Source organism: Callorhinchus milii, unplaced genomic scaffold (genome assembly GCF_018977255.1).
Source record: "Callorhinchus milii isolate IMCB2004 unplaced genomic scaffold, IMCB_Cmil_1.0 Scaffold22, whole genome shotgun sequence".
NCBI classification, from domain to species: Eukaryota; Metazoa; Chordata; class Chondrichthyes; order Chimaeriformes; family Callorhinchidae; genus Callorhinchus; species Callorhinchus milii.
The window spans coordinates 8,979,041-9,006,983 of record NW_024704763.1 but is presented as its reverse complement, the minus strand read 5'-3'; the positions used below and the strand labels follow the sequence as shown (position 1 = coordinate 9,006,983).

At 47.5% G+C, this 27,943-nt stretch overlaps 1 protein-coding gene across 7 annotated transcripts; it reads right to left on the bottom strand.

The window, feature by feature from the left end:
- Positions 1 to 65: 65 nt before the first annotated feature.
- slc28a1 (solute carrier family 28 member 1) lies at positions 66 to 26,544 on the bottom strand. Of its 7 annotated transcripts, XM_042343041.1 has the most exons (20): positions 26,517 to 26,544; positions 26,270 to 26,417; positions 21,989 to 22,093; positions 19,824 to 19,910; positions 19,627 to 19,718; positions 17,742 to 17,833; positions 16,880 to 17,069; positions 16,043 to 16,184; positions 15,126 to 15,239; positions 14,272 to 14,349; positions 12,300 to 12,380; positions 10,179 to 10,259; positions 9,236 to 9,361; positions 8,296 to 8,426; positions 5,703 to 5,871; positions 3,988 to 4,185; positions 3,151 to 3,232; positions 2,001 to 2,099; positions 1,481 to 1,592; positions 66 to 1,035 (listed from the first exon to the last, which is right to left on the bottom strand). In XM_042343041.1, the coding sequence occupies exons 4-20, from the start codon at positions 19,893 to 19,895 to the stop codon at positions 915 to 917; spliced, it is 1,980 nt and encodes a 659-aa protein (XP_042198975.1). In that variant the 5' UTR covers positions 19,896 to 19,910; positions 21,989 to 22,093; positions 26,270 to 26,417; positions 26,517 to 26,544; the 3' UTR covers positions 66 to 914. The 7 variants fall into 7 exon arrangements, with proteins under 7 accessions (XP_042198975.1, XP_042198977.1, XP_042198978.1 ...); XM_042343043.1 differs by lacking the exon at positions 26,517 to 26,544 and having other exon boundaries at positions 21,993 to 22,093; positions 26,270 to 26,435; XM_042343044.1 differs by lacking the exon at positions 26,517 to 26,544 and having other exon boundaries at positions 19,824 to 19,906; positions 21,993 to 22,093; positions 26,270 to 26,435.
- Between the last annotated feature and the right edge of the window lie 1,399 nt (positions 26,545 to 27,943).

Sequence of the window (27,943 nt, the reverse complement as noted above, 5' to 3'; positions counted from 1 at the left end):
TTCAATCTGCCTATTAACCTTGTTCTGCATTTTTGAAAATGAATCATTTGAGAACACGTTAAATATTATGTTTATAACTTTAATCTGGCATCAATCAGTTACATCATAACATACTTCATGTTGCCACACTTTTATAAATATCTGTAATTATCAGTACAGTCTTCATACAGAAGGGAATTAACAATTGGAACAGGGTTACCAGGAAGGGTGGTTTGAGGTCAGGGCACTGGGAGTCATAATAAAAGCAGCTCAATGCTGTGATGGGGGGATGTTAGGGTGGGTGGCTGGAGGAATTGTGACCCTGTGAGGTATTGTATCTGAGGCTTGTGTACCTTTGATGCTTCACCATCAGCAGCCGTATTTCCAGCCACTATGCCCCGAAACCTTGGAACTTTCTCCCCCAATCCATGCCCCATCCTTCCCCTCTTTTACATCATGACTGAAGACCTTCCTATTTGTCCATGCTTATGGTCACTGCCTCTGGCTCTGTGTCAGGCTCCGCCACTGTTAAGCGCTCCAAGAAGCTGCCCCGAGTGAAGGGCGCTATATAAACACAAGTTGTTGTTGTCTTCATGGAATCCATCACCACTGGGTTATACGGACAGAGATATTCACTTACAAGGCATTGAATGGTTGGGGGCGCAGGGAAGGTGGGGGGGAGAACAGTTCCTATGTTCCTATATTCCTAAAGTCATTGTTAATCTGGAAACTGTTTTTCAAGAAGTGTGGAAATCATGGCTCCCACGTTAGGGCTGGAACTTTCCACTTCTGTACAAACTGGAAGGAAATGGTCTCAAGGCTGACATGGTGAAAAATTTCGGGCCACTGATTCGGGTCCTGTTATTCTTTCTGAAGTAAATGTTCGCCAGTTCATTCTGTCTTATTTACAAGAACGGGTAAGAACAGTCCTGTGTTTACTGAAAACATACAGTATTGTTGTACAAGCCACAGCAATTAGTCATAAACTTGGGGCTCTCCGCTACAGTGTTCCATTGCCCATCGAAAGACCAGGTGCCGTTCCCAGTGCTCACCGCACTGTGGAGAGAGAGAGAGAGTGAGAGAGAGACTGTCAGATTTGAAGAATGTTGGTGTAAATAAGGTGCTGTCCTGGAGCTCAATGGTTAGAGCTCTCGCCTCACAAGCGAGAGGACCTGGGTTCGATCCCTGGGCAGGGTGAAACGTTGGGCAAGTTTCCTTACTCCACTCGCCTCTGCCCAACTAGCAGTAGGAACCTGTTTGTTAGTGGAATGGCGGATTGCTTTTCAAGGGGTAATAATTCCTTCAAAAAAACGTCGGTATCTCAACACTGACTGTGGTGGGCCGCCATGTTACAAGAGTAAGTCTAGGTCCGTGTGGAATTTCTCCCCCTCCCAGTCTGTTAGGGAAATGAAATGCAGCGTTGTGAACCCGTACCCCTGTGTGAGTTGATTTGCTAAAACCGCAGCTGTGTGAATAAAGAATAGGGAGGAGATACACTGACCTGCTGAAGAGATCCTGACAGCACCCAAACAGCTCACTGCTGGCAGTGTTGAACAGGCTGCCATTGAGGAAGGAGACACAGTCCACAGACCCCCGAGGCACGTAGAGAATTCCTGACGTGAGAGAGAACGAGACCGGTGAGTGGGAATGCTGTTCGTAGGCTTTCCAGGATGTTTGACTCGCCCACACACACACACAAGGACACGAGGAGGAGCTCGGTTTAGATTTTTAATCAGTTTACGTTTAATACAGCGACTTCTCACAGCAGGGAAGCGTCTCAAAGCACTTCACAAGATTCATTGTAAAATGTAGTGCCTGCATTTTGTAGGTGAAAGCAGTAGCTAATTTGTAAACAAGAATGTCTCACAAACAGCCATGGAGTGAGTGACCAAATTTATCTGGGAGATTGTTGGCCAGGACACCGGGTGAGTGAAACTGCCTTCTCTTTTTGAATAGTGCCGTGCATTGGTGAGAGCACTACCAGTGAACCAGACTGACAATGCATGTATCACTCAACGTACCTGCTACACACGCATTTAGCAAAGATGTGCAGGTTCCTGTGAAGAGGGCGCGAATGACCAACTGTGCCATGTCACCCTTGCGTTGTGGAGCCATGGAGGCTGTGCCCATGGAGAGTGAGAGAGAGAGAGGGGGGGAGAGAGTGAAAGAGACATATTAACTAAGCTGAGGACTTTCAACCCCCATCAAACCCATTCCACAATATTGATAACAACAGTAATAGGAAGAATCCTTACATTTGATGAAGTGCTTTATCATGTCATTGAGAGATCTCAAAGCACCTCACAGGATGCATTGTAAGGTGCATTTTGTGGGCAAAATGCGGCAGCCAGTTGCACACAGCTGTGTAGTGAGTGACCAATTTTACCTAGGGGATTGGAAGAGAGAAAGAGAGAGAAACTCCCTTCTCTTTTTGAATAGGGCCATGGGATCTTTAGCGTTCAAATATAATAATTTAATAATTTCCACAGCTCTTGTCCACATCCCTTAAACCACCTCACTATGACCGTGAGCCCTGTGTGTCTTGGAGCTAGACAGGACAGTCTTATGTCTTGATGGCACAGCCACCCTGGTTCATCTGCAGGACCTGGAGGGTAGACAAGTCACTTGGGACAGTCAATCCTCCAACTCAACTCCTGTTACATTACAAGCCAAAGCCTGAATGGGTCAGGTGGTCATAGTTGGACAAGCAGCAAGCAGCGGGAAAGCTTGCTGGACAGCAATATCCATGGCAAGCCATGCAGTTTTAGCTAGTTAGACTCCAGTAGTTACCCCAACATACATTCTGGGGTCGCAAAGTCTTGGATCTTGTCAACCAGTGCCTAATAATTTCCAGAATTAGGTAAGCAGGATGCATCCCTCCAAGGAGAGAGTGCGCATTCCATTTGAACAAGCTATCTCTGGGATTCTCAGGTGTAGGAGATTTGCATGGAAATCTCAGTTTGGTTTGGATTCTTTTAAGCACTGTGTTAGGTTTCCCTGTGTGTCAGAACGTGTGTGTCCTGGCTGACTAACAAAAAAATAAAACAAACTGCTTCCTTCGAGGCCCGTCTCAAAACCCTCCTCTTTGATTGTGCCTTCGGTCACTCTCCTACCCCCACCCTCCCTGCCCTCTCACCTATCAGCAGCTCTTGCCGAACGTTAGTTACTTACAGAGGCCTCCGAGCATGATGCCAATGGAGCTGAAGTTAGCAAAGCCACAGAGAGCGTACGTAGCGATCGTTTCTGTTCTGGGCTACAAGGAGAAAAAGATAGTTCTCGATTGATTCTCATCCATCACCAACCCTGGAGTAAATGTCTACCTCTGGGCCTTGTAACATCATTTACATTAAAGCCGTCATGATGTCTCAAATGCTTCACAGGAATTACTGTAGAGTGCAGTGACTGTTATTTGTGGGTGGGTGAAATACAGCAGAAGTGGGGCTTGAACCCACAACTTTCTGACTCCAAGGCAAGAGTGATACTGACTGAGCCAGGCTGACACCTAGAAGTTAATAATAATATTCCATGCATTTGATATACCGCCTTATCACATCATTGAGACGTCTCAAAGCAATTCACAGGATATACTGCAAAGTGGATTGACTGTATTTTGTGAGCAAAATGCAGCACACAAGTGCACACAGCAGTGTCCCACAAACAGCCATGGAGTGAGTGGCCAATTTTATATGGGACATTGTTGGCCAGGACACCGGGAAAGAGAAACTCATTTCTCTTTTCTAGTGCCATTAGATCTTTAACATCCACCTGAACAGGCAGACAGAACCTCGATTTAACATGTCATCCAAAGGACGGCACCTGCGACAATGCCACACCCTCCCAGCGCTGCATTGGAGTCACATCTTAGACTATGTGATTCCAAGTCCCAACGTGGAGCTTGAATCCACAACCTTCTGACTCGGAAGCGAGAGCGCTATCACTGCGCCAGGCTGACAAGTTGGAAGGCACATACGGTGTGACAAACTTGACAGACACAGGCTGTGTACTCACAGTGATCCACTGCTTTTTCCCATTGAGGTATTCCTCTAGACCGTTCAGACGGTTCTCCTGGTATAGAGAGAGCCTCTTAAAAGCCACAAACTCGTTCAGAAAGAGCTTGACGCCGATCAGCTCCGCCATGACAGAGGCATCTTTCCACTCGGCACCCATCATGAAGGCGATGGGCATGAAGATGTAAGAGCAGATGAGCTGTGGAAAAGTCCCAGGAGCAAAGCTCAACACATCACTTAACAATAATAATAATAATAATAATAATCGTTGCATTTGATACAGCGCCTTATCACGTCGTCGAGACGTCTCAAAGTGCTTCACGGAATATACTGTAAAGTGAATTGACTGTATATTTTCTGGGTGAAATGTGGAAGCCAATTGCGCACAGCAGCGTCCCACAAACAGTCGAGAATTGAGTGACTGGATTATTATTATTATTTTGAAGAGAATATTACCCCTGGAAAAGCGATCTGACAATCGAATAACAACCGGGTTCCTACTTACTGTTAGGCAAACAGAGGTGCGTGGAGTAAGGAAACTCGTCTAAGGTTTCGCCCTGTCTGGGAATCGAACCAGAGTCCTCTCGCCTGGGAGGTGAGTGCTCTAACCACTAAACTATAAAACAAATTATTGCCTGCACTTTGCAATAAAGCCTGAAAGGGTGATGGAAGCAAATTTAATAATAACTTTCGAAAGGGAATTGGATATATACTTGAAAAGGAAAAATTTGAAAGGCTGCGGGGAAAGAGCGGGGGAGTGGGACAATTTAGTAGCTCTTTCAAAGAGCCGGTACAGGCATGGTGGGCCGAATGGCCTCCTTTTGTACTGTAATATTCTATGAATCGAATCCTTTGCATTTCGATACAGCACTTTATTGCATCATCGAAATGTCTCAAAACCATTCTCTGTAGAGTGGAGTGATCGTGTATTTTGTAGACGAACATCCACCTGAACAGGCACACGGGACCTCAGTGTAATGTCACATCAGAAGGGTGGAATCTCCAACAATGCAGCATTCCCCCAGCACCACACTGGAATGTTAGTTTAGTCTGTATGAGTTCAAAGTCCCGACATGGGACTTGACCCTAAAAGCCTTTGACTGAGAGACAAACATGCTACTGACTGAGCCAGGCTAACACACGATACACCCACATGTTAGCTGAAATGGGGTAGAAGCTCGACTCGACTCTGGATTGAAGAAAACGCTTAACGCTATAATGGGAGAAGGGTCGTTGAGTATTCTGGACTGATGAACAGGATCTAAATGAAATCTGAATTACAGTTACCTGTGTCTCAATTGCTCCTGATAATCCTGCAAGCCAAAGCCCTAACCAGTAGGGTGGTCTGAGCTGGACAATGGCAAGTTATGCAGTTTTAGCTGGTTAGACTCCAGTAGTTACCCCAACTCACACTCTGGGGTCCCCAAACCTTGGCTCTTGCCAACCTACGCCTAATACTTCCTGCGATTAGGTAAGCAGGATGCATCCCTCCAGGGAGAGAGAGAGCGCATTCCATTGCTGCAATCTATCTCTGGGATTTCCATGTGTAGGTGGGATGCATGGAAATCTCAGCTTGGTTTGGAGACTCTTGAGGTTGGTGATGGGTTTCCGCACGTGTCAGACACGGTGGGTTCTGGTGCTTTAGCTGATGGAGTGGGTGTCTCGGGGTAAGGATCGGAGGTTGATCAGCAAAGCTGTGTTTGAGAATAACTGTACCTCAAAGGTAAGTTCTGGGTAGTCCACCATGCCACCGATCCAGGAGAGCCCAGCATTCAAAAACTCCAGAATGGCTAAAAAGGCGATGAGGTTGGCGGCAATGTTAGCCACCAGGCAAATGGAGTCTGAGGCACCATTACTTGCAGCTTCCAGAATGTTCTGTGCGTCTCTGAGGGGAATTCATTGAAAACAATAGAGAAAACACACTGTGAGAAAGTGATGATTCATTCAAACACAAATCAAATAGATTTCTTTCAGAGAATAATATTTTGGGATACAGTAATATGAGTAATTACATATAGTAAGTGTAGTATGGCTTGGAAGAACCAGGCAACTGTGGATCTAAGGTTCCCAAAGCTTCCCATTCTGCTGTCAACTAATCCATACAGAATTAATTGCTATCAACATCTCCAATATTGTAGTATGTGACGACCAGGATGGCAGAAGGTGACTGTAAAGTTTTGATACCATTACAATGTCAAATAAGTCTTAAAGAAATGATGATTTTTTTTGAATAATAGGGTAGATATCATGATTTTTTTTGTCCAGTAATTCCTATGTTAATATGAGAATGGGGTGACAATAGGTGATGGTGGGGGTGGGGGGTGGGGTGGGGAAACTATAGAACCTGAATGAAAATGCACCTGAAAATGAAATAAGTGGATGGTCACCCCCTCCGCTGATGATGCAACTGTTCTTGATCGCACCATCAGTAAAGCCAAGTCTGGTAACCTTGGTGCCCACAGGATGGAGGTGAAAGGGCAGTGCACCAACACACTCACTGTGCAGCATATTTTTCTGAGATATGCTACACTTCCCAGGGAAGAGGGCTCAGTGACCAGTTACCAGGAAAGGCGATACGTATAAATACACTGTATATGAATAAATGGAGCTGGGATATTGACAGCATAATGATTTAATGATGTTGGTGACCACTAGTGTTATCAGGAGTTTAATAATAATAATCCTGGCGTTTGATTTACAACAACAACAACAAGATTCCATTTATAAAGCGCCTTTCACGTCAGGAGGACGTCCCAAGGCGCTGCACAGCCGGATCATGACCCGAGGAGGGGAGAAATGGTCAGGGTGAGGGGAGGGAAGGGAGGGAGCGAGGAGGGGGAAGAGAGTCGAGAGGGGAGCTGAAGGCTCGGTCAAAGAGAAAGGTTTTGAGACCGGCCTTGAAGGAGGAGAGGGAGGAAGCGGCGAAGGCACTGGGGGATAGAGTTCCAGAGCCTCGGGGCTGAGAGGCTGAAGGCCCGGCCACCGATGGTAGGGCGGTTGGGGCGGGGGATGTGGAGCAGACCAGAGCCAGAGGAACGGAGGGTACGGGCAGGTAGGTAGGGGGATAGGAGGTTGGAGAGGTAGGAGGGAGCGAGGCCGTGAATGGCCTTATAGGTGAGGATGAGGATCTTGAAATCAATCCTCTGGGGGATGGGGAGCCAGTGGAGGCGAGCGAGGGCGAGGGTGAGGGCGAGGGTGGGAGTGATGTGGTCCCGAAGCCTGGTGCGGGACAGTACACGAGCTGCAGAGTTCTGAATGACCTGCAGCTTGTGGAGGGAGGTGGCGGGAAGGCCGGCGAGGAGAGAGTTCCCATAGTCCAGCCTTGAGGTGACAAAGGTGTGGACCAGGGTTTCAGCCGCGTGAGGGGTGAGGTAGTGCCATAGTCTGGCGATGTTCCGGAGGTGATGGAAGGCGGTGCCAGTTGTGGTGCGGATGTGAGGGAGAAAGGACAGCTCAGGGTTGAACAAAACGCCGAGGTTCCTGACTGGCTTTGAGAGGTGGAGAGTGCAGCCTTGGATGCTTTAGCACCTTATTGCATCGTTTAAGACATCTAAAAGCGCATCACAGAATATTTCGTGAAGTGAATGGACTGTGTATTTTGGGGGCGAAACACGGCAGGTGATTACGCACAGCAGTGTCCCACAAACAGACATGGATTGAGTGACCAATTTTTTTCATTACTAATTATTTATTATCACCCCCGTAAAGCGATCTGCCAAACGACTAACAACAGGGTTCCTATTTACTGCTAGGTAAACAGAGGCGTATGCAATAAGGAAACTTACCCAAGGATTCGCTCTGCCCGGGAATCAAACCTGGGTCCTATCGTTTGCGAGACGAGTGCACTAACCACTACTCTCCGGGACGCCACAGTTTACTGCTATTCAAGTGACGATCAACAGCAACAACTTGCATTTATATAGCGACCTCCACACAGGGTAGCCTTCCAGAGCGCTTAACAGCTGGGGAGCCTGACTCCGAGCCGGGGGAGGGGGGAGTGAGGGGGTAGGTGGCCGTAAGCACGGTCAAAGAGGAAGATCTTCAGGCAGGACTTGAAAAAGGGGAGAGAGGGACAAGGTGGAGGGATTGAGGGAGAGTGTTCCAGGGTTTCGGGGGGTAGAGGCAGAAAGCGCGACCTCTGATGGTGGATGGGAGGGTGCGAGGGATGAGCAAGAAGCCGGTGCCAGTCGAGCAGAGGCGCTGGGTGGTGGATTGGGGAGCGAGGAGTTGGAGAAGTAGGGAGGTGCCAGGGAGTGAAGGGATTAAACTTTGATCGCGAGGTTTCAGAAGCGAGGTTAGCATCACACACCCGCAATCTATTTTCACTCCTTCCTCAGTCATGAACTTGGACTCCTCGACCTCGGGGTAGCTGAGTTTGGACAGGGCGAGGGCACATGGTGCTGCCATCACTGAGGCTGCGATCAATCCGGACGCACTGATCTGCAAAATACCATCCAAACCATTCACTGGGCAACCTGTCCGCACCCTCCACTTGGCGGGCTCTGGCCTGCTCCATGTTCCCTGCCTTGCCCGCTCCACCATGGCTTGTGTCTATAGCCTGCACGAGCCCCCACCCCTCCTATTCCCCTCTCGATAGAGACATGCGTTACCTGGTACACACAGCCTGCATCACATTACAAGTTCAAGATCCTTGTTCTCACATTTAACTGCCTCCCACGGTCTCTCCCCTCCTTTACAACCAGCTTGACCTCTTCCCAACTCAGCTGCTCCCTTCACTCGGCCAACTCCATCCACCCTACTATTGATGGCAGGTTTTCAACATGACACTCACTCTCTGGAACCCCGTTGCCAGGTCCCTCTGATTTCTTTCCCCTCTCTCTCTCTCTCTCTCCCTCTCTCCCTCCCTCCCTCCCTCCCTCCCCTCTTTCAAGGGATGCCTCAAAATGTACCTCTTTGACCATGATTTGGTTCCTCTTTCCCCTTCCTCAACCCCCCTCAGCTAGAATTGTCGTCTTAAAATGTCCTCCTGACGTGAAAGGCGTTGTACATTGTAATGCATCACCTAAAAGAGATCCCAACATTTGAGGGTAAGAGTCCTCTTGGCATTCCGCACAGCATCTTTGTTGACGTGCGGCCTCAATGGAAAATGAATGGCCACCACTGGGTTTGGCGATACGCTTAAATTTGAACGGATTCCTGACCTGTTAATGTCTCTGTTCTTGTGGTCCACTGACTGAGCTGCAGCCTCCCAGCTCGATGTGCCCTGAAGGTGATCAGCACTTACTTACCCCAAAGGAGATGTACGCTCCGAGCACGCTGCCCGCAATCGTGGCGTAACCTCCGGTCATCACAGCGTGAATTTCGGACTTTGTCATTTCGGGCAGATAAGGTCGGATCAGAAGTGGAGCCTCCGTCTATCAGATCAAACGCAGAAAGTGTCAGCCTGGTTCTGGGTTAGAAGGTTGCTAGGCCAAAGTCTTGCCTGGTTGTATTCCTGGGCAAGAATCCCCCAAATAAAATTGGTCACTCACTCCATGGCTGTTTGTAAGACATTTCTGTGCGTCCCCAAATCAGCCATGGAGTGAGTAACCAATTTTGTTTGAAGGATTGTCAGCCAGGACACCAGGAGAGAGAAATTCCCTCTCTTTTTGAATAATTCCGCGGGATCTTTAATGTCCACCTGAACAGGCAAACAGGACCTCAATTTAATGTCTCATCTGAAGGACAGCACATCTGGCAGTGCAGAACTCTTTGTTCTTCTCCCGCTAAATCACTGCGGATAGAATTCCCTCTGTCCTCCTGTAGTTTGAAGCCACCATACAACAGCTCATGGAGGTGGGATGGGGATTAGAGTGGGTGAACCCTGTGGGGTTGACAGAAAAGCATGACCTCTGCAGGCAAGTCTCTCCGCTTGGTGCAAGGAGGATGGTTGTCATGCGGAATAATAACCCTGAGAATCTGGACTGTTGTTGAGGTGAGAGGAGAGATTCACCTGTCTGGTGAAAGGGGAGACATATATGTGGTGAGAGGGGAGACATGCGTGTGGTGAGAGGGGAGACATGCGTGTGGTGAGGGGGAAGAATCACGCATGTGCTGAGCAGTTCCACTGGCTTCATTGATGTGAATTATCTGACGTTTCTCCTCAACCCAACAGGAGGGTAAGGATCAATAAATACAATGAGTTATTGTGTGGCCCGAGGGCAGAAAGCAGCCTTTGCCATGTTTGCTCACCTGACCCACAAATATGTTGCCAGCGACACTGAGTGACTCGGTGGGCGCGGTGCCCATTGTTATTTGCATCAGCCACGCGATCTGAGGAAAGGTGGAGAGAGACAGGTCGGACAGGCAACAATAACAACTTGCATTTACACAGCGCCCCTCATGCAGGGCAACGTTCCAGAGCGCTTGACAGTGGTGGAGCACGAGTGGGGAGGGGGGAGGTGATCGTAGACACGGTCGATCAAGAAGGTCTTCAGAAGCGACCTGAAGGTGGGGAAAGAAGTGGCAAGGCAGGGGGATAGTGGAAGAGTTTTCCAGAGTTTCAGGGCTAACACTGAGCAGATCTGGTGAAAGCGCAACCACCAATGGCGGAACGGAGGGCAGGAAGGATATGCAGGTGGCTGGTGCAAAATAATAATAATAATAATAATAATCCTTGCATTTGATATAGTGCTTTTCACGTCAGGAGGACGTCCCAAAGCGCTTCACAGAACACACTGTAAAGTGAATTGACTGTATATTTGTGGGCGAACGCGGCAGCCAATTGCGCACAGCAATGTCCCACAAACAGTCGTAGATTGAAAATGACCAATTTATTATTGTTTTTGGTTTTGGAGGGATTATTATTAGGTGTGTGGAGTAAGGAAACTTGCCCAAGGTTTCCCGCTGCCTGGAATTGAACTCAGGTCTCTCGCTTGCAAAGCGAGTGCTCTAACCACTGAGCTACAGGACTCCAAGTTGAGCAGAGGCAGCGGGTGGTGGAGTGTGGAGAGGTAGGGAGGTGCCTGGGCATGAAAGGATTTGAAGACGAGTGTGAGGTTGTTGAAATCAATCTGTGTGGTGAGAGGGAGCCATGGGGCCTGGTGAGGACTGGTGTGATGGGGGTACGTAGTTTAGTCCTGGTGAGAATTCTGGATTAACTGGATTTTGTCAATCAACCTCGTGCAAGAAATAGCACTGCAACATTTCAATTCAAACAGCAAAATCACAATAGCTAGAAGAATAATCCTTGTACTCGAATTTTGGCTTTCACGTCGCAGGACATCCCAAAGCGGAATTCACTGCAAAGTGGAATATTTTGTGGGCGAGCACAGCAGTTAACTTGCACACAGCCACATCCCACAAACAACCGTGAAGTGATTGACCCATTTTATCGACATAATAATAACCCTTGCACTTGGTACAGTGCATTATCATGTTGGTGAGATGTCTAGAATTGCTATATATAGAGCATATAGTGTCCTTCATGTGGGGTAGCTTCTCGGAGCTGTGATTTATTTTGATGCTGAGCAAGGGAGAGACAAACATGGCAGTCAATTGCTGCCAAAGAACAAACCCCAAAGCAAATGACCAATTATTTTTTTATTGGAGGATTGCTGGCCAAGAAACCAGGAGAATTGATAAGATAGCAACAACAACAACAACAAGATTCCATTTATAAAGCGCCTTTCACGTTAGGAGGACGTCCCAAGGCGCTGGGAGAGATAGAGAGAGAGGGGGGGGGGGAACATTTCTTCTCTGTCATCTTAAACTTAGAGCTAAACCAGAACAGAGTGAAATAAGAAACATTTTTTTTCATACAAAGGTTTGTAGAAATGAGGAATTCACTCCCCTAAAGGTGACCAGGTCAACTGTAAGAGGAAGATGGATGAATATTTGATGGGTAGGGTTGTCCGGGTGATAGTGTGAGAGGGCAGGGAAATAAGGTTACGTGACAGATCAGCCTTAGAGGATCAGACTCGATAGGTCAAATGGCCGACTGTTGTCCGTAGTTTCTTATGAAAGCAGCAAGATTAAACATCATGGGAGAGTGGAGTTTCCTCTTTTCGCTAACTTCTCGCTAACAATCGATCTTTAGTCGATTGGCGGATCGCTTCTCCGGGGCTAATCATCCCTTCCAAAAAAAAATAAACAAATAATAATTTGGTCACTCAATCCACGACTGTTTGTGGAACACTGCTGTGCGCAATTGGCTGCCATGTTTCGCCCACAAAATATAGTCAGTTCACTTTACAGTACATGCTGTGAAGCACTTTGAGACGTCTCGAAGACGTGATAAAGCACACTATATCAAATGCAAGGATTATTCTTAATGCAACTATGTAAATGTATGAGGAAAGCAACCCATTTTACCTTAAGAATCAGCCACTGCATCAGACCAAGGTAATAGAGGATGGACATCACACAGCTGAAGAAGATAACTATTGGTAAAGCCTGTGTGTGGGGAGAGCAATGGAACATGAGTGAAGACAGGCAGAGATTGGCAAGTGTACAAATGGCAAAATACTACAGGTGCTGAAATAAAATCTGAAATAAAAACCGAAGTCGCTGGTAACACTCAGCAGGTCAGGCAGCATCTATAAAGAGAGCAAAGTGGGTCAACGTTTCAGGTCCATGAGCTTTTGTCAGAACGGTCACCTTTCTGATGGAAGATCATCGACCTGAAACATTAATCCATTTTCCTCTCTCCATAGATGCTGTCCGACCTGCTGAGGGTTACCAGCGACTTCGGTTTTTTATTGGCAGTGTATTGTGTCTGAGACCTGTTTCACTGTTACCTACACACTGACCACTCTTTCCAGGAATCCCATAACGACATCTTTAATTAAGGACTCAAGAATTTTCCGTCCCACTGATGTCAGACTAACTGGTCTATAGTTCCCCATCTTTTCCCCACCCTCTTAAATAGTGGTGTTATGTTTGCAATCTTCCAATCAATGGGAACCGTTCCAGAATCCAGAGAATTTTGGAAGATCAAACACAAGCCATCCAGTATCTCAGTAGCCACCTCTTTTAAAACCCTCGGATGTAGGCCATCAGGTCCAGGGGGTTTATCAGTTTTAAGACCTGACAATTTACCTAAAAACATTTCTTTACTAATATTAATTCCCCCAAGTTTCTCGCTAACATTGTCTTCTTGGTTCCCCTCTATTCTTGGTAGGTTTTCAATGTCCTCTAAGGTGAAGACAGTAGCAAAGTACTTGTTTAATGACTCTGCCATGTCTTTGTCCCCTACTATAATTCCCCCCGTCTCTGCCTCTAATGGATCTTTACCTTTGACAGCCTCTTCCTCTTTATATATTTATAAAAACTCTTGCAGTCTGTCTTTATGTTCTTCGCTAGTTTGCCCTCAAGGCATTCAGCTTTGAAGTTCCACCTAGTTTTACAAACTAATCTCCACCAACATACTCCGGTGAAATACCTCCACACCCCCATCCCCTGGTCCAGATTTACTCTGTTTACATCACATTTCAGAGTTGCCAGAATTTGGGAACTTCTTAAACACAGCCTTAATGTGAAGTCGTATTTTTCTGTAAGTTTCTTTGAAGAAACTGTGGCTTCAGAGTTAAGGCTGAATTCAACAATTTGCTGAAAAATAACAATTGGTGAGGGAGGTCAGCCGGGTGTCTGACACATGTGGAAATCTATCACCGTGGCTTAAGAGTCTCCAAACCAAACTGAGAATTCCGTGCATCCCACTTACACATGGAAATCTCAGAGATAGATTGTTAGAAATGGAATGCTCTCTCTCTCTCTCTCTCTCTCTCTCTCTCCATGGAGGGATATATCCTGTTTACCTAATTCCGGAGAGTATTAGGCGCAGGTTGGCAAGTGCCAAGGCGCGGGGCGACCCCAGAGTGTGTGTTTGGATAACTGCTGGATTCTAACCAGCTAAAACCTCAAAGCTTGCCATTGATATCGCTGTCCGCCAAGCTTTCTCACTGCTTGTCCAACGAGGATCATCCTACCCGTTAGAGCTTTAGCTGCAGGGCTAACAGAAGCTGAGTGGGAGGACTCCCTGCCCCCAGTGACTGGTCTATCCTGCCAGGTCCTGCTGAAGAGTCAGACTGGCTGTACCCTGGAATACTGTGAACCCGCCTGACTCAGGAACCGTACTAGAGACGGTCACAGAGTGCTGGCTCGATCCTGACATTCTGTAGCCAGGCGTATAACCTTGGAGCCAGTTTAGCTCCAAGGAGACCCCCAAGGTCGCTCTGAAATGTGACTTAGACCCAGGTGGGATTTCTCTCCTGTGTTACTCCAGCACTGCACGATGCTCAAGAAGGATAGGTTCGCTGCAATATAAAGGGGGAAAAGGACTGACCTGGAAAGCAAACACGTCAGCTATCAGGGCTTCTCCGAACACAAAGCCTGACCCCGCTTTTGTGTAATCCAGAAATATCTGCAAAGGAGATAAAGATTGACATCAGGTAAGATAAGATGCTGTAAGTGGGTGCGGATCGCTGTCCAGCGCCTTAGGACATCCTCCTGACGTGAAGGTTCTTTGCAAATGTAATTTTTTGTTGTTCTTGTTGTTTCCAGCCTTGGTAATACACTGCTGGTCAATGGGCCTGTAGGGTGGGTGTTGTGGAGGGATCAAGTTGGTTGGGACGAAGAAACTTCTTCACCCAGACCAATCTTGTGAATTTCCAAGATGGAATTAAATTCACATCTTGAGATAATATTTGGATCTCGCCATGTTCCACTGGCTCCCAGTCTCTGACCCTCACCTACAAACCCCTTCACGCCCCAGCACCTTTCTACTTCTCTGACCTGCCCGTACCCCACTCCCCTGCCCCCTGACCTTTTTCACTCAGCTAACTCAGGCTTGCTGTGTAACTCTGATCCTGTGTCACCATCGTGGCTGTGCCTTCATCCCCCTAACCTCTGGACCTCCCTGCCTCCAAATCCCTCCGACTTGCTCGACCGCTCTTTATTTACCTTTAAACCCCATTTAAGACCTACTTCCTTGACTGTCCGCCTTCCTTCTGGTCCACTCTCCCTCCCCCTTCTCTGTTGCTCGGTGTCCAACCCACCACTGTGCAGCGCCTCGATACACTGTCTTGTGTGAAGGGCGCTGTGTAAATGTTATTGTATTTGTCAGTGATACAGCTGTTTATCACTGTGTTGAATTATCTCAGCTGGAGGATGTCCTCTCACTCTCTCTCAGAGTTGTACCTGAATCTGGAGGCCCAGCCAGTCAAATGCTGCAAATCCAGGTTCTGTTCTGATGATGAAGAGGCCGAGACAGAACTGTAAGCCCAGCCCCCAGCCCACTGCCCTCCACGACACCTGGATGGGAAGCGGCAGCTTATAAGAACATAATAATAATCCTTGCATTTGATATAGCGCCTCATCACATCATCGATATGTTTCAAAGCGCCTTACAGGATATTCTGTAAAGTGTAGTGACTGTGGCTTTTGTGGGCAGAATGTGGCAGTCAGTTGCACACAGTAGTGTCCCACAATCATCCATGGAGTGAGTGACCAATTCTATTTGGGGGATTGTTGGCCAGGAGACCAGGAGAGAGAAACTCCCTTCTCTTTTCCAATCGTTCTATGGGATCTTTAACATTCACCTGAACAGGCAGACGGGGCCTTAGTTTAACGTCCATCTGAAGAACGGCACCTCCGACAATGCAACACAACCCCCCCAGTACTATATTGGAGTGTCAGCTCAGACCATACGATCACAAGTCCCAATGTGGGGCTTGAACCTACAACCTTCTAACTTGGAATTCTCACGACCATTCACCGTCTAACACATGCGTGGGAGGTGGGGCAGGTTTGTGGTACCTGAGGTGATAATTAACACAAGTGATGAACCACGGAGACGATGTGATCCGAATCTCATTAGACAGCATGCCCCAACCCCCCCACCTCCCCCACCCGAAATCCCACCCAGTCCCAGATCTTGAAATTGAAGATTATGTTGAATTGTTAAATTGAATTCGAAGCCAGTTACACACTCACTAAACTGAAGCTCTTTTCAAATTAATATAAAAGATGAAATTTTTCCACAATTCAGCAAAATATTAGCGGAGGCTGGGGGTGGGTGTGGGGGATTAGCGGAGGGTCAAGTGGGGGCCAGTTACCTGTCCAGGGTGACTGGAGAAAACGAAGAGGATGATGATGAACATGCACAAACCACCGAAGGAGATGAGCTGCTCCGGCCTTTTCGCTGTGTCGATCGCGAGCCAAGCCACAAGGCCTCCCAACGCCAACAAGGCAAAGATCCTGCCACACACCCACACACACACACACACACACACACACACACAGGCCTGAGCTTTCATCTTATCGTTGTCGCGATCAACAGCATAAAAACTGAAAGACTTAAATGTAGCCTGGATTTGGAAGCCGGTTTCTTTTTAAGGGACTGTGGGAAAATATGGCATTCCAATTCCCACTAGTTTGAAGAAATTTTCCCAATTTTCACATGTAAATTTTGAGACTGGATTGTCTCCCACACAACAACAAATTGTATTGATAGTATATTGATATATAGTGCCTTTCATGTCAGGATTGTCCCAAGGCATTGGGACAATCCTCTGGTGGAGCCGGGAGAGGATGGGGCTGACAGGATCACAGAGCCTCGTGCGGGAAAGGACATGAGCTGCAGAGTTCTGAATATTCTGCATCTTGTGGAAGGAGGAGTTGGGAAGGTTGACAAGCAGCGAGTTGGCGTAGTCAAGCCTGGATGCAATGAAAGCTTGGATGAGGGTCTCGGCAGCCTGAGGGGGAGAGGCAGTGGCAGAGTCGGGCGATGTTGCGGAGATGGGGGAAGGCAGAGCGGGTCATGGCACTGATGGGGGGTTTGATGTTGATCTTCCAACAATGAAATACGCCCTAAGGAAGAGGTTCCTAGAGGTTAAGCTGTTGAGTGAGTGACAGTGTGTCTGTGAGCAGCACTGATTTGTAACGTGACTTACCATTGAAGCCATTTGGAGTTATTCTTGAAAACCTTAGACACAGGCTGGAAGAGTCTGACTATGCGTTTGCCCCACAGCTTTTTGATGAGCTCATAAATTTTGATAACCAAAACCAAACAGGTCATCACAAAGAGGGCGAGAGCTCGCTGGAAGCTCATCACACAGGCGGTGATGAGAAACGCGACGAAACCTGCCGTGGAGAGAGACAGGAAGTGGATAGTTATACTAATATAATTATAATAATAATCCTTGCATTTGATACAGTGCCTTATCACGTCTTCGAGACATCTCAAAGCGCTTCACAGAATATACTGTAAAGTGAATTGACTATGTGTTTTTGTGGGTGAAATGCGGCAGCCGATTGCGGATTGAGTGACCAAATAATTTTTTATTTATTTTGAAGGGATTATTACCCCCAGAAAAGTGACCCGGCAATTGATTAACAATCCTACTTACTGCTGGTAAACAGAGGAGTAAGGAAACTTGCCCAATGTTTTGCACTGCCCGGGAATCAAACCCAGGTCTCTCGCTTGCAGAGGTGCCCCAGGACGGAGATCCAGAGGGTGGGGGCAGAAAGGTTGAAGGCCTGACAGCTGATGGTGTCGCAGGCAGGGCGGGGGACGTAGAGCAGGCCAGTGCCTGCCGAACAGAGGGAGCGGACAGGGTGGGAGGGTGTATAGGTTGCAGAAGTAAGGAGGAGCAACCCATGGAGGAGGCTTTGAAAGTGAGGATGTGGATCTTAAACACAGTCCTCTGGGGGTGGGAAGCCAGTGGAGCCGGAGGGCTTAGGGGTAGAGTTCCAAAAGACAAACTGAAGGACCGATCGCCACTCAGTCCCTCTGGGCACCTCGTTGTGCTTTACCTGCCAGCAGGATACCCAGGACAACGCGTTTGAATACAGTGGAGTGGCTTTCATAGAACAACTTTGCTCCTTTGATATTCTGAGACATGTGTCTGTGAACAGAAAATACAACATTTTACCTCAGGGTCAGTGACTTTACTGCCATCATTCCCTAAATCATCGTCCAGTGTCCCCCAGGGTGTTGGCCCACACTCTTCTCAACACTGGTCGGTCGGTTGGTCGGTCGGTCAGTCGGTCGGTCTGTCCGTCTCGCCTTCTCACTCATAGATTCATAGAATTATACAGCACAGAAGGAGGCCATTCGGCCCATCGTGTCTGTGCCTCTCTTGAAAAGAGCTTCCAAATCAATCCCATTCCCCGCTCCCTCCCCACAGCCCTGCAAACTTGTCCTCCCCAAATAATTATCTACTTCTCTTAAAAGTTATTATCGAATTGGCTTCCCCCACCCTTTCAGGCAATGCATTCCAGATCCCAACAACTCGCTGCGTGAAAATCATTCACTCACTCTCTCTCTCTCTCTCTCTCTCTCTCTCTCTCTATTTTGCTCTCTCTCGCTCTCTCACTCTCTCACTCATTATCTCTCTCCCTCTCACTGTCCCTCTCACTCTCTTTCTCTCTTGCTTTCCTTCTCTTTCACTCTCTTCCTCATTATATCTCTCTCGCTGTCCCTCTCGCTCTCTCTTTCTCTGTCGCTTTCTCTCATTCTGTTGCTGTCTCTCTCTCTCTCTCTCACTTATGATATCTCTCTCGCTACCCCCCTCACTCTCTTTCTTGCTCTCTTTCTCCTTCTTGCTTTTTCTCACTCTTTCTGTCTCTTGCTCTCTCTCTCCTTCTTCCTCTTTCTTTCCTGCTCTCATTCTTTTTCTTGTGCTCTGTCTTGCTCTTTCTTTCTCTCTTTTGCTCTTTCTCTCTCTCTCTCATTCACTCTCTCTCTCTCTTTGCCAGCATTCCTCTATTCAGAACAGTAATCATTAAATTCAATTTATAATCTCTTAAACCGATTATCTGCTCACAAGATCACAGTGTGATTTAATGCAGATTTCTGTACTGTGTATAGATGCAGTATCTTGTGGTAAAACAACAACAAATTGCATTTATACAGTGTCTTTCATGTTGGGAGGATGTCCCAAGGCGCTGGACAGTTGACAGTTTGCACTTGAACTGACGGTTGGATGCAGGAGGGGTGGGGGCCAAAGGGTGGGGATGGGAGACTGGCTGAAGTCATGGTCAAAGAGGAGAGTCTTAAGACGGGCCTTGAAGGAGGCAAGGGAGGGGGTAAGGCGAAGGGGCTCCGGGATGGCGTTCCAGAGGGTGGGGGCAGAAAGGCCCGACTGCGAATAGTGGAGCAGGTAGTGCGGAGGATGTGGAGCAGACTAGTGCCCACTGAGTCAAGGGAGTGGACAGGTTTGTAGGGTTTAATAAGGCACCGAGGTAGGGTGGGGCAATACTGTAGAGGGAATTAAAAAGTAAGGATGATCTTGAACTCTACCCACTGGGGGATAGACAAGCGTGATGAATGAATGGATGAGGGATTCAGCGTCCTGAGGGGAGAGGCAGTGGCGGAGGCTGGCAATGTTGCGGAGGTGGGGGAAAGCAGTGCTGGTCAAGGCATGGATGTGGGGTATAAAGGACAGTTGGAAATTGAACAAGACACTGAAGTTCTGTACTGGAAAGTGCATCCATGAACAGTGATGCTGTCAGCGCCTGAGGTGTGGAGATGCTGACGGGAACCAAGCAGGAGAGCCTCGGTCTTTAGACATTTAACTGGAGAAAGTTAGCTCTCATCCAGAACTTGATGCTTGACACAGTGTAATGACAGAGTGATTGAGTGTCTGTGCCTGTGCCGGGTGGGTGTCTGGTGATTGGTATCTCCTCACATTCCTACCTCACAAACTTGGGCTTCTTTTTCTTCCAGGAAGAGAGAGGCGGTGAGTCGTGTGAATATGGGTCCTTTGAGGCGTGCCCAGCAGGGTCCTCCTGGAGAGAGACAGAGAGGTGAAGGATCTGATCTGGCCCGGCCCAGCGCGGCTTTCTGCCTAAGGGCCAGATTAATTGCAAAACAAGACGTCTCCCAATACTCACTGAGATCTCAAACGCTGCGTTCTCCACCCCATTGCTGGGCTTCTTGTAGTGTGACCCCTTCTCCTGCTCCATCTCTCTCGGCCCTGCCTTGGAACAAAGCGGTGGAGAGGAATTCATGGGATCGGTCACAACATCAAGCAAATCAACACAAGACACGAGTCTCCAACCCTCCTAATGCTTTCTCAGGAGCTGCCCCCTCCACCCCACACCTACCTCTCTACTCCTCTCTTGCCTACACACATATTTCCTCTTAATTGCAGTGATGTTTTAGATTTTAAAACATGAAAATGTTCTGCACAGAAGCAGGCCATTCAGCTCATTGTGCGCCTTTTATTTAATCCTATATTTCAGCTCTCTTCTCTCATCTCCTAAGAGCTTTACTGTTTAGCTACTTACCCAGTTCCTTCTGGATTAATTCCATTAACCTGGCCTCAGTTACAAGCCCTGAGGAGCCTCTGAATGAAAAAATGCCATCTAATCTCCTTCTCCCCCCACCCCACGTCACCTTATAAATAATTATAATAATAATTCTTGTATTTGATATAGCGCCTTATCACGTTGTTGAGACACCGGTCTGTCTATAAGGCGCTGGAAGCTCCTTGGAAGTCCGAAAGGCAATGTAGTGAAGTGGTGAGGCCCAAACGGGGTGGCAACCACAGTGTTTTCTTTCAAATTCTCTCCCAAAGGAATTTGACTTTGGACAATTTCATAGTTGAAATGGATTTGGTGACTCCCAATCAGTCCGACAACTCATTTGTTAGGCAGCGGATTTAGAAATTGGTTTGACTTTCCTAAAGTCGATGCAATATTGATTGGTTCCCTTCGGTTTGAACACAATCGGGTTAGACTTTTGGTCTCCTCGATAACGCTCAGCAGCAGCCTACCTGGTAGCTCCTTCCTCCCCGTGCCCTTCCGTGCCTCCGGTATCAGGCAAGGACAGGATTTCACCATCACCCTGGTTCGTTGGCCACCACGAATTCTATCATTCTCAACCTCCTCAAAAATACAGCCCTATATCGCTATCAATTGAGCTACCTGTGCTTTTCATTTACATTAATTTAAATTTAAATGTAAATTCCCCCCCGTGCACACAGACATGGAATAGTCCAAGACCGTGGCTTTGGGCCATAAATGTGCCTCCTGCTGTACGGGATTTATAAACAGGTTCCATGGCTTCAATACATTTACATGATTAATCTGTTTCTGATTTCTTATCCCTGACTGGTAGTTCTCATAGTCTACCTTTCCGGTATGACATACTATTTCGAAGGTTGCCAGTCAGTAATTTACTCTCTGATGATGGGAGTAAGAGCAGCACCCTATAATCCTTGCACTTGATACAGCGCCTTATCACGTCTTCTAGACGTCTCAAAGTGCTTCACAGAATATGCTGTAAAGTGAATTGACTGTATTTGTGGGCAAACCAATTGCATACAGCAACGTCTCACAAACAGTCATGGATTGATTGACCAAATTCTTCTTATTTTTTTAAAGGGATTATTACCCCCGGAAAAGCGATCCGCAAATCAACTAACAACCAGGTTCCTGCTTACTGCTGGTAAAACAGAGGCGTGTGGAGTAAGGAAACTTGCCCAACGTTTTGCTCTCCCCGGGAATCGAACCTAGGTCTTCTCGCTTGCGGGGCGGATGTTCTAACCACTGAGCTACAGGACTCCATACCGGTTATTGAACGGTTCTACCAGCACATCCGTCTGTGGCTGGTAGACCGAGGTCTGAATCGGGGAGACTGTCGCGGGAGGTTGTGAGAGGTGCCTAAGTCACCTGTCAATGTTGGCTGAATGACTGACAGCATATCCTATGAAGTGCTTTGAGACATCTCGAAGGCATGATGGCCAAATCAAATGCAAGCATGGTTATTATTACTATTATCAATCACAGTACATTGCAAAATGCACACTGTTCGGCCATGCAGAAGAGGAAACCACAACCTGGTGAGGGCAGATCAACACAGCCAGATTCAGCCGCAGCTCCAGCCCCAGGTTCAGCCTCAGCCCCAGCTCCAGCCCCAGTTCTAACCCCAGCTCCAGCTCCAGCCCCAGTTCTAACCCCAGTTCCAGCCCCAGCCCCAGCCCTGTCTGACAATCATTAAAAAAACTCAACATGGATCATACCAAGTTCTAGTTAAAAGTCAGGAAAGCTCTTACGTGCCTGTGTGTGTCCACGGGGGAGGTGAGGGCTTGTCAGTGTCCGGGCTCCCAGTGCAGTCAATCAGCTGTGAATAACGGAGTAATGTACCTCACACCTGACACCTATGAATTTATAACCACTCAATATTAATAATTAGTAACCAAGGTCCAAAGTGTGTCACAACTCATACTTATTCGGTCAATAGCTCCTCGAGAAAGATAAGGCGAGCGACTTGAACACAATCACTCAGCCTTGGGTCCAACCCACTGTAAGGTTGCCTGGCCAGCTCAGTACAACAATAAAAAAAACTATTCACTCAATGTTGGGATCCCGACCAGCACCTACCCGTAAATCACTCCCGCTCCCCCATCCAACAATCCCCCCCGCTCTCCCACCCAAAAATCACTCCCCTTCCCCCACCCATCACCCCATCCCACCCACCCCACTCCCCCACTCATCACCCACACCCCCCCCTCCCCCCCCCGCCAGCCTCATCGCTAGTTCCTCCCAGTTTATGGTTTGACACATTTAAAATAATTGATTGCGAGGTGCTAGAGATGAGATCGTTCCAAACCCTCACAATTTATGGTTTGACACATTGAAATTAATTGAAGGTGTAATTTGATTGCGAGGTGCTAGAGATGAGATTTGGTTTTATTAATAATCACAAACTTTGACCTTGTGAAGAGACTTTGCACTGATATCAAACTAGCCAGAGTCCAAGTATCCGACAATGGCAACAACAACAAGCCAAACAATCCTTGCACTTGATACACTTTATACACACTTTATCACTTCATTGAGACGTCTCAAAGAGCTTCACAGAATATACTGTAAAGTTAATTGACTGTGTATCTTGTGGGCGAAAAGCAGCGGCCAATTGCGCACAGCAGCGTCCCACAAACAGTCGTGGATTGATTGACCAAATTATTATTTAATTTTATTTGCTTTTGATGGGATTATTACCCCTGGAAAAGTGATCCACCAATCAAATAACAATGGCAATCGTACTTACTGCGAGGTAAACAGAAGGGTGTGGAATAAGGAAACTTGCCCAAGGTTTCGCCCTGCTGGGGAATTGAACCCAGGTCTTCTTGCTTGCGAGGCGAGACTCTAACCACTAAGCTACAGGATTTGTATTGTGCCTTTCACGTCGGGAGGATGTCCCAAAATACTGAACAATCAGGGATTAGGACCCAGGTGGGGGTGAGGGTTGGGATCAGGGAAGGTGGAGGGTAGAGAGGGTAGGAGGGTGGCCGAAGGCACGGCCAAAGAGGAGGGTCTTGAGGCATGCCTTGAAGGAGGCAAGGGAGGGAGCGAGACGAAGGGAATGCGGGATGGAATTCCAAAGAGTGGGGGCAGAGCGACTGAAAGCCCGACCACCGATAGTGGAGTGGGCCAGGCGGGAGAAATGGAATAGGCCAGAATCTGCTGAGTGGAGGGATAAGAGATTAGCAAGTAAGAGAGGTAGGAGGAGCAAGGCCACGGAGGGCCTTGAAGGTGAGGAAGAGAATTTTGAACTCAATCCTCTGAGGGGTGGTAAGCCAGGGGAGCCGGGCGAGGGTGGGGGTGATGGGGTCACAGAGCCTGGTGCACGAGAGGACAGAGTTCTGCAGCTTTTAGAGGGAAGAGTTGGGAAGGCCGACAAGCAGAGGGTTGGCATAGTTCGAGTCTGGCTGTAATGAAGGCATGTTTGAGAGCTTCGGCGGCTTGAGGGGTGAAGTAGTGGCGGGGTTGGGCAATGTTGAGAAGGTGGGAAACGCAGAGCGGGTCATGGCACGGATGTGGGGGAGAAAGGACAGATCAGGGTTTACAGAGACAGGTGGGACAGGGATAGGCTTTTCAAAGGATTTTCAATGAAGTTAGATACGGAGAAACTTTCTCCTGTTCTCTGGGGAGACTAGAGATAGAGGACATCATCATAAAATCAAAGATAAATCAGTTAATAAACTGGTTAATAGTGAAGCACACTAACTCATGCTGGGGAAATGTGGAATTTGGTGTCTGAAATGATTGTAAAGCAAGGAGTCAGGAGAGACGGAGGTCAGAAATATTTGCTCATACAGATGGTCGTGAGGATGTGGATGGCTCAGGCCCAGAGAGCTGTAGAGATGTAATCAACATTAACAACTTGCCCTTCACATGTCCCAACTCAGTGCCCTTCACATGACCCAGAGCACTTCACAGGAGCGGAGTCTGACAACGAACCAGAGGGAGGGGGGAGGTGACCGTAAGCACGATCAAAAAGGAAAGTCTTTAGGCGGAATTTGAAGGTGGGAAGAGAGAGGGTGAGGTGGAGGGATTGAGGGAGAGAGTTCCAGAGTTTGGGGTAGTAGCTGAAGGCACCGTCATGGATGGTGGAATGGAGGGCACGAGAAACAAAAACAGGAGGCTGGAAGCAGAGGGTGGTGGAGTGGGAGTAAGCAGGTCAGATAGTTAGGGAGGTGTAAAGGGAGTGAAGTGATTTGAAAATGAGTGAGAGGGTCAATAGAGATGTTTAAAAGTGAGATAGAGGCATGGGTCATGGAGATATTAAGGAGAAAAGCTGAAGGATGGGGCCTTGGGATTAAAAGATCTGGCAGACCTAACAAACTGGTGGAACAGGATTGATGGGCTGAATGGCCTCCTCCTGTCCCTCCTCCTGTTTTCCCATATTCCTAGGCCAATGTAAATATCTAAAAGCAAGAGAGATGAATATTTGTTGGGTGTAGGTACATTGCGGTATATATGTGTGTGTCCACTGTAGACACATACGCAGACGAACACAGACACAGAAATAAGTAAAGCTCTTGCATTTGTTAGAGCGGATTTCATATCAGGAGGACGTCTCAAAGCGCTTCATAGGATTCACTGTAAAGTGGAGTGTTTTGTGGATGAATGTGGCAGCTAATTTGTGCACAAACAGCCATGAAGTGAATGAACAATTTTATCCGGGGGATTGTTGGCCTGGGCACCGGGAGAGAGAAACTCCCTTCTCTTTTCGTACACCTGAACAAGCGGACGGGACCTCGGTTTAAGGTTTCACCCAAGGGATGATATCTCCAACAATGCAACCCCCCACCCCTAGCTCTGTGAGTTCCAAGGGGTTTTGAACCACCACTTCCTGAGTCAGAGGCGAGAGTAGTACCGACTCAGCCAGGCTGGCACACTCACAACACCTTTAAAAATTAGATTTAGAAGAGCAAACCTCTTGGGGGTGCAGAGAGCACAGGAGCCGGAAATAACTATGCGATACGCAGAACATGTTTGGATTATTACTGATAAAATAGCAATCAATATTCCACACTAGCAAAAACACACTAGCAGGAGAGGCCATTCAGCCCCTCAAGCCTGTTCTGCCATTCTACTCCATTTACCCAGCTTTGGCCGGTGTCCCTTGATACCCTGTGACCTAACAGAAATCCATCCATCTCAGTCTGGACAATGTGAATGGATCCAGCATCCACAGCCTTTTGGGGGAGATAGTTCTAGATTTCCACTGCTCTTTGGGTGAAAAACTGCCCCTAATTTCACTCCTAAATAGCCTGGCTCTGATTTTAAGATGATGCCCCCCTTGGATTCATACCAGTTTCTCTGGAAATAGTTTCTCTTTATCATTTTAAATACTTCAATCAGATCACCCGTCAACCTTCCTAAACCCAAATGGAAATCTTTACATAAAGACTAACGAACCAGTGAGGCAGAGAGAATCATGGCTGATTAATATCTCAGCATCCCCCCCATCCCCCCCACACACAAACACATGACAAGACACAGCTCAGGCTCTCAGATAGCTGTGTGAAGCGGTTTGAGAGATACTCTTGATGTGAAACGCACTGTATAAATGTGGATTGTAATAAGTAAATAGTCTCCTGTGATTTCCTCCGATCAAAGGTCAGTGGAGTATAACACAACAGAAAGACTGAGACAAAATGCTTCCTAACTCACCAGCCGGAATGCCGTCTCCCAGTGGCTCCTTGGTATTTCCGCACAGCTTTTAATGGGCATAATTGTTGCAATGGTATTAGTAACAATCTGAACATGTATTTCTGCTTATCCTGCAGTGACTTCCGCCTCCTGTTCTCTTGGCCACTAGCCCCTTTTATCTGAGTTTTAGATTTAATGTGTCTAATTTTTCCATCTAATCTAATCTTCTGTATGTTATTTTCGTGAAGGTTTAGGCACGACTTTCTGTGGGGGAGAGAGAAATTTCCCCGGCTCTACATTCGCACTATTTTCTCAGCGTTTCACAACATCCAGAATTTGGCAAATTCTTAAATTCAGTCTGAATTTCGAGGCTGTTTTTTTGTTTTACTTACATTTGAGTTATGACGTGGTACATGCAGAAACAGTCACTGTGAGTGAAGGTCTCCAAACCGGCCTCCCGAGTGTTCTCCGCGTGTGAGGAGTGTCCTGTTTGTGGATTGGAATACACGCTCTCTCTCCGGAGGGACGCACCCTGCTCACCTAATGCCAGAAATAGATTGTTGGAATGGAATGCGCACTCTCTACCCGGAGAGGCACATCCTGCTTACTTAATTAACAGGAGCTGAGTGGGAGGATTACCTGCCCCTAGTGACTGGTCTGCCCTTCCAGGTCCTACCAATGACTCTGGTTAGCTGGTCCATCAGCAATGACCTGGAGTGCAGCTAAAGATTAACAGGAGTTAGTAGGCTCAGTGCCAGGGTCAACGGCACCTCTGGTCTTCAGGCCACCTGTAAGCTGGTGCAGGAGAAGACAACTCCTCTCCACAGTGAGCACTGCGCAGTGTAAGGTGGAGGTGAATATGTCACGACTGTGGCAAAGGGGGCAGAGACAAGAGGAGACTGTGCAGGCGTTTAAGTGATTTACTGACTTTCATTTAATTTATTAATTGGTTAAAATTTAAAACGACTGTGTCAAGGTTTTAATTGTTTTAAATCATTTTGGCATTGTCTACCTACCATAAGTTGTGGCTCACCTAAATTTCTATTCCTAGCAATCCCACTGTGTTAAACAAGGTCCCGTGTTCAGGTAAACACTAAAATTCCATGGCAGGGAAGGTTTCTTCTTATTATTTTCCTAACTTATCCTAAACGGAACTCCATCCCAGAGCCCATCTGCCTCGCCCCTCCCTTGTCTCCTTCAAGGCTCATCTCCAGACCTTCCACTTCGACCGAGCTTTTGGTCATCTTCCTGTCACCACCTCTCTTGCCCTCCACCTCTCTTGACTCCAACTCGCAGCTTGGGTGCAAACCTCTCATTGTCCAGCACCTTGGAACATTCTCTTGACGTGAAAGGCACTGTAGAAAGGCAGTTTGTTGTTGTTGTTATTACCTGAAGCAGGCACTTTAGCTCATTGTGATGACTTACGTTTCTGTTGTCCTAGGTGAGCAGTGAGGACATGGGACAATAGACAGATGCAGATCCATTGATAGATCCATAGATCGAAATGATAAATAATACAACACGATTTTATTCTACCATCAGCAATAAATAGATTTCTCCTCCTTACACCCACCAACACCAGCTCGGGTTCCCAGTCAGCTGTGTGAAGCTCCTTGGGACATCCTCTTGACGTGAAAGACGCTATACAAATGTTATTTGTTGTTATTGTGCTCCCTACACAAAAGATGCTGCATAAATGCAACTTGTTCTCGATGGCGGGCTGGCTCCCCCAAAAGGGCTCAGGATTTTTAGGTAAAATGGGGGGGAGGGGGGCAATTCACCATAAGACCTCTGGGCGTTTATAAACCTTTGTCGGGGGCTTAAATAGAAGAGTGAATTCCGGGCAGTGATTAGCTTTCGAAGCTATCACTCATCAAGGAGGGTGGGCTCTGGGCGATGATGATTGACTGGTGGCTCTGGGATGGTATCGAGAATCAATCATGGGGCCACTTGGCAAATTTCCTAATTTCCCCTCTATCCCCGTTTCTTCCACCCCTCTTGACTCCAACCCGTAGCTCGGGTGCAAATCCCTCATTATCCAGCGACACGTCCTCCTGATTTCACAA

What these genes read in the sequence shown, in the direction of transcription:
- slc28a1 (XM_042343040.1), bottom strand. Translation starts at nt 19,940, where the DNA reads ATGAATTCCTCTCCACCGCTTTGTTCCAAGGCAGGGCCGAGAGAGATG. An exon ending in ACCCAGAACTTACCTTTGAG is followed by an intron (nt 4,186 to 5,702) that starts GTACAGTTATTC and finishes ACTTTTCCACAG; the next exon opens with CTCATCTGCTCTTACATCTT. An exon ending in CATCATGCTCGGAGGCCTCT is followed by an intron (nt 2,100 to 3,150) that starts GTAAGTAACTAA and finishes CCATGGGCACAG; the next exon opens with CCTCCATGGCTCCACAACGC.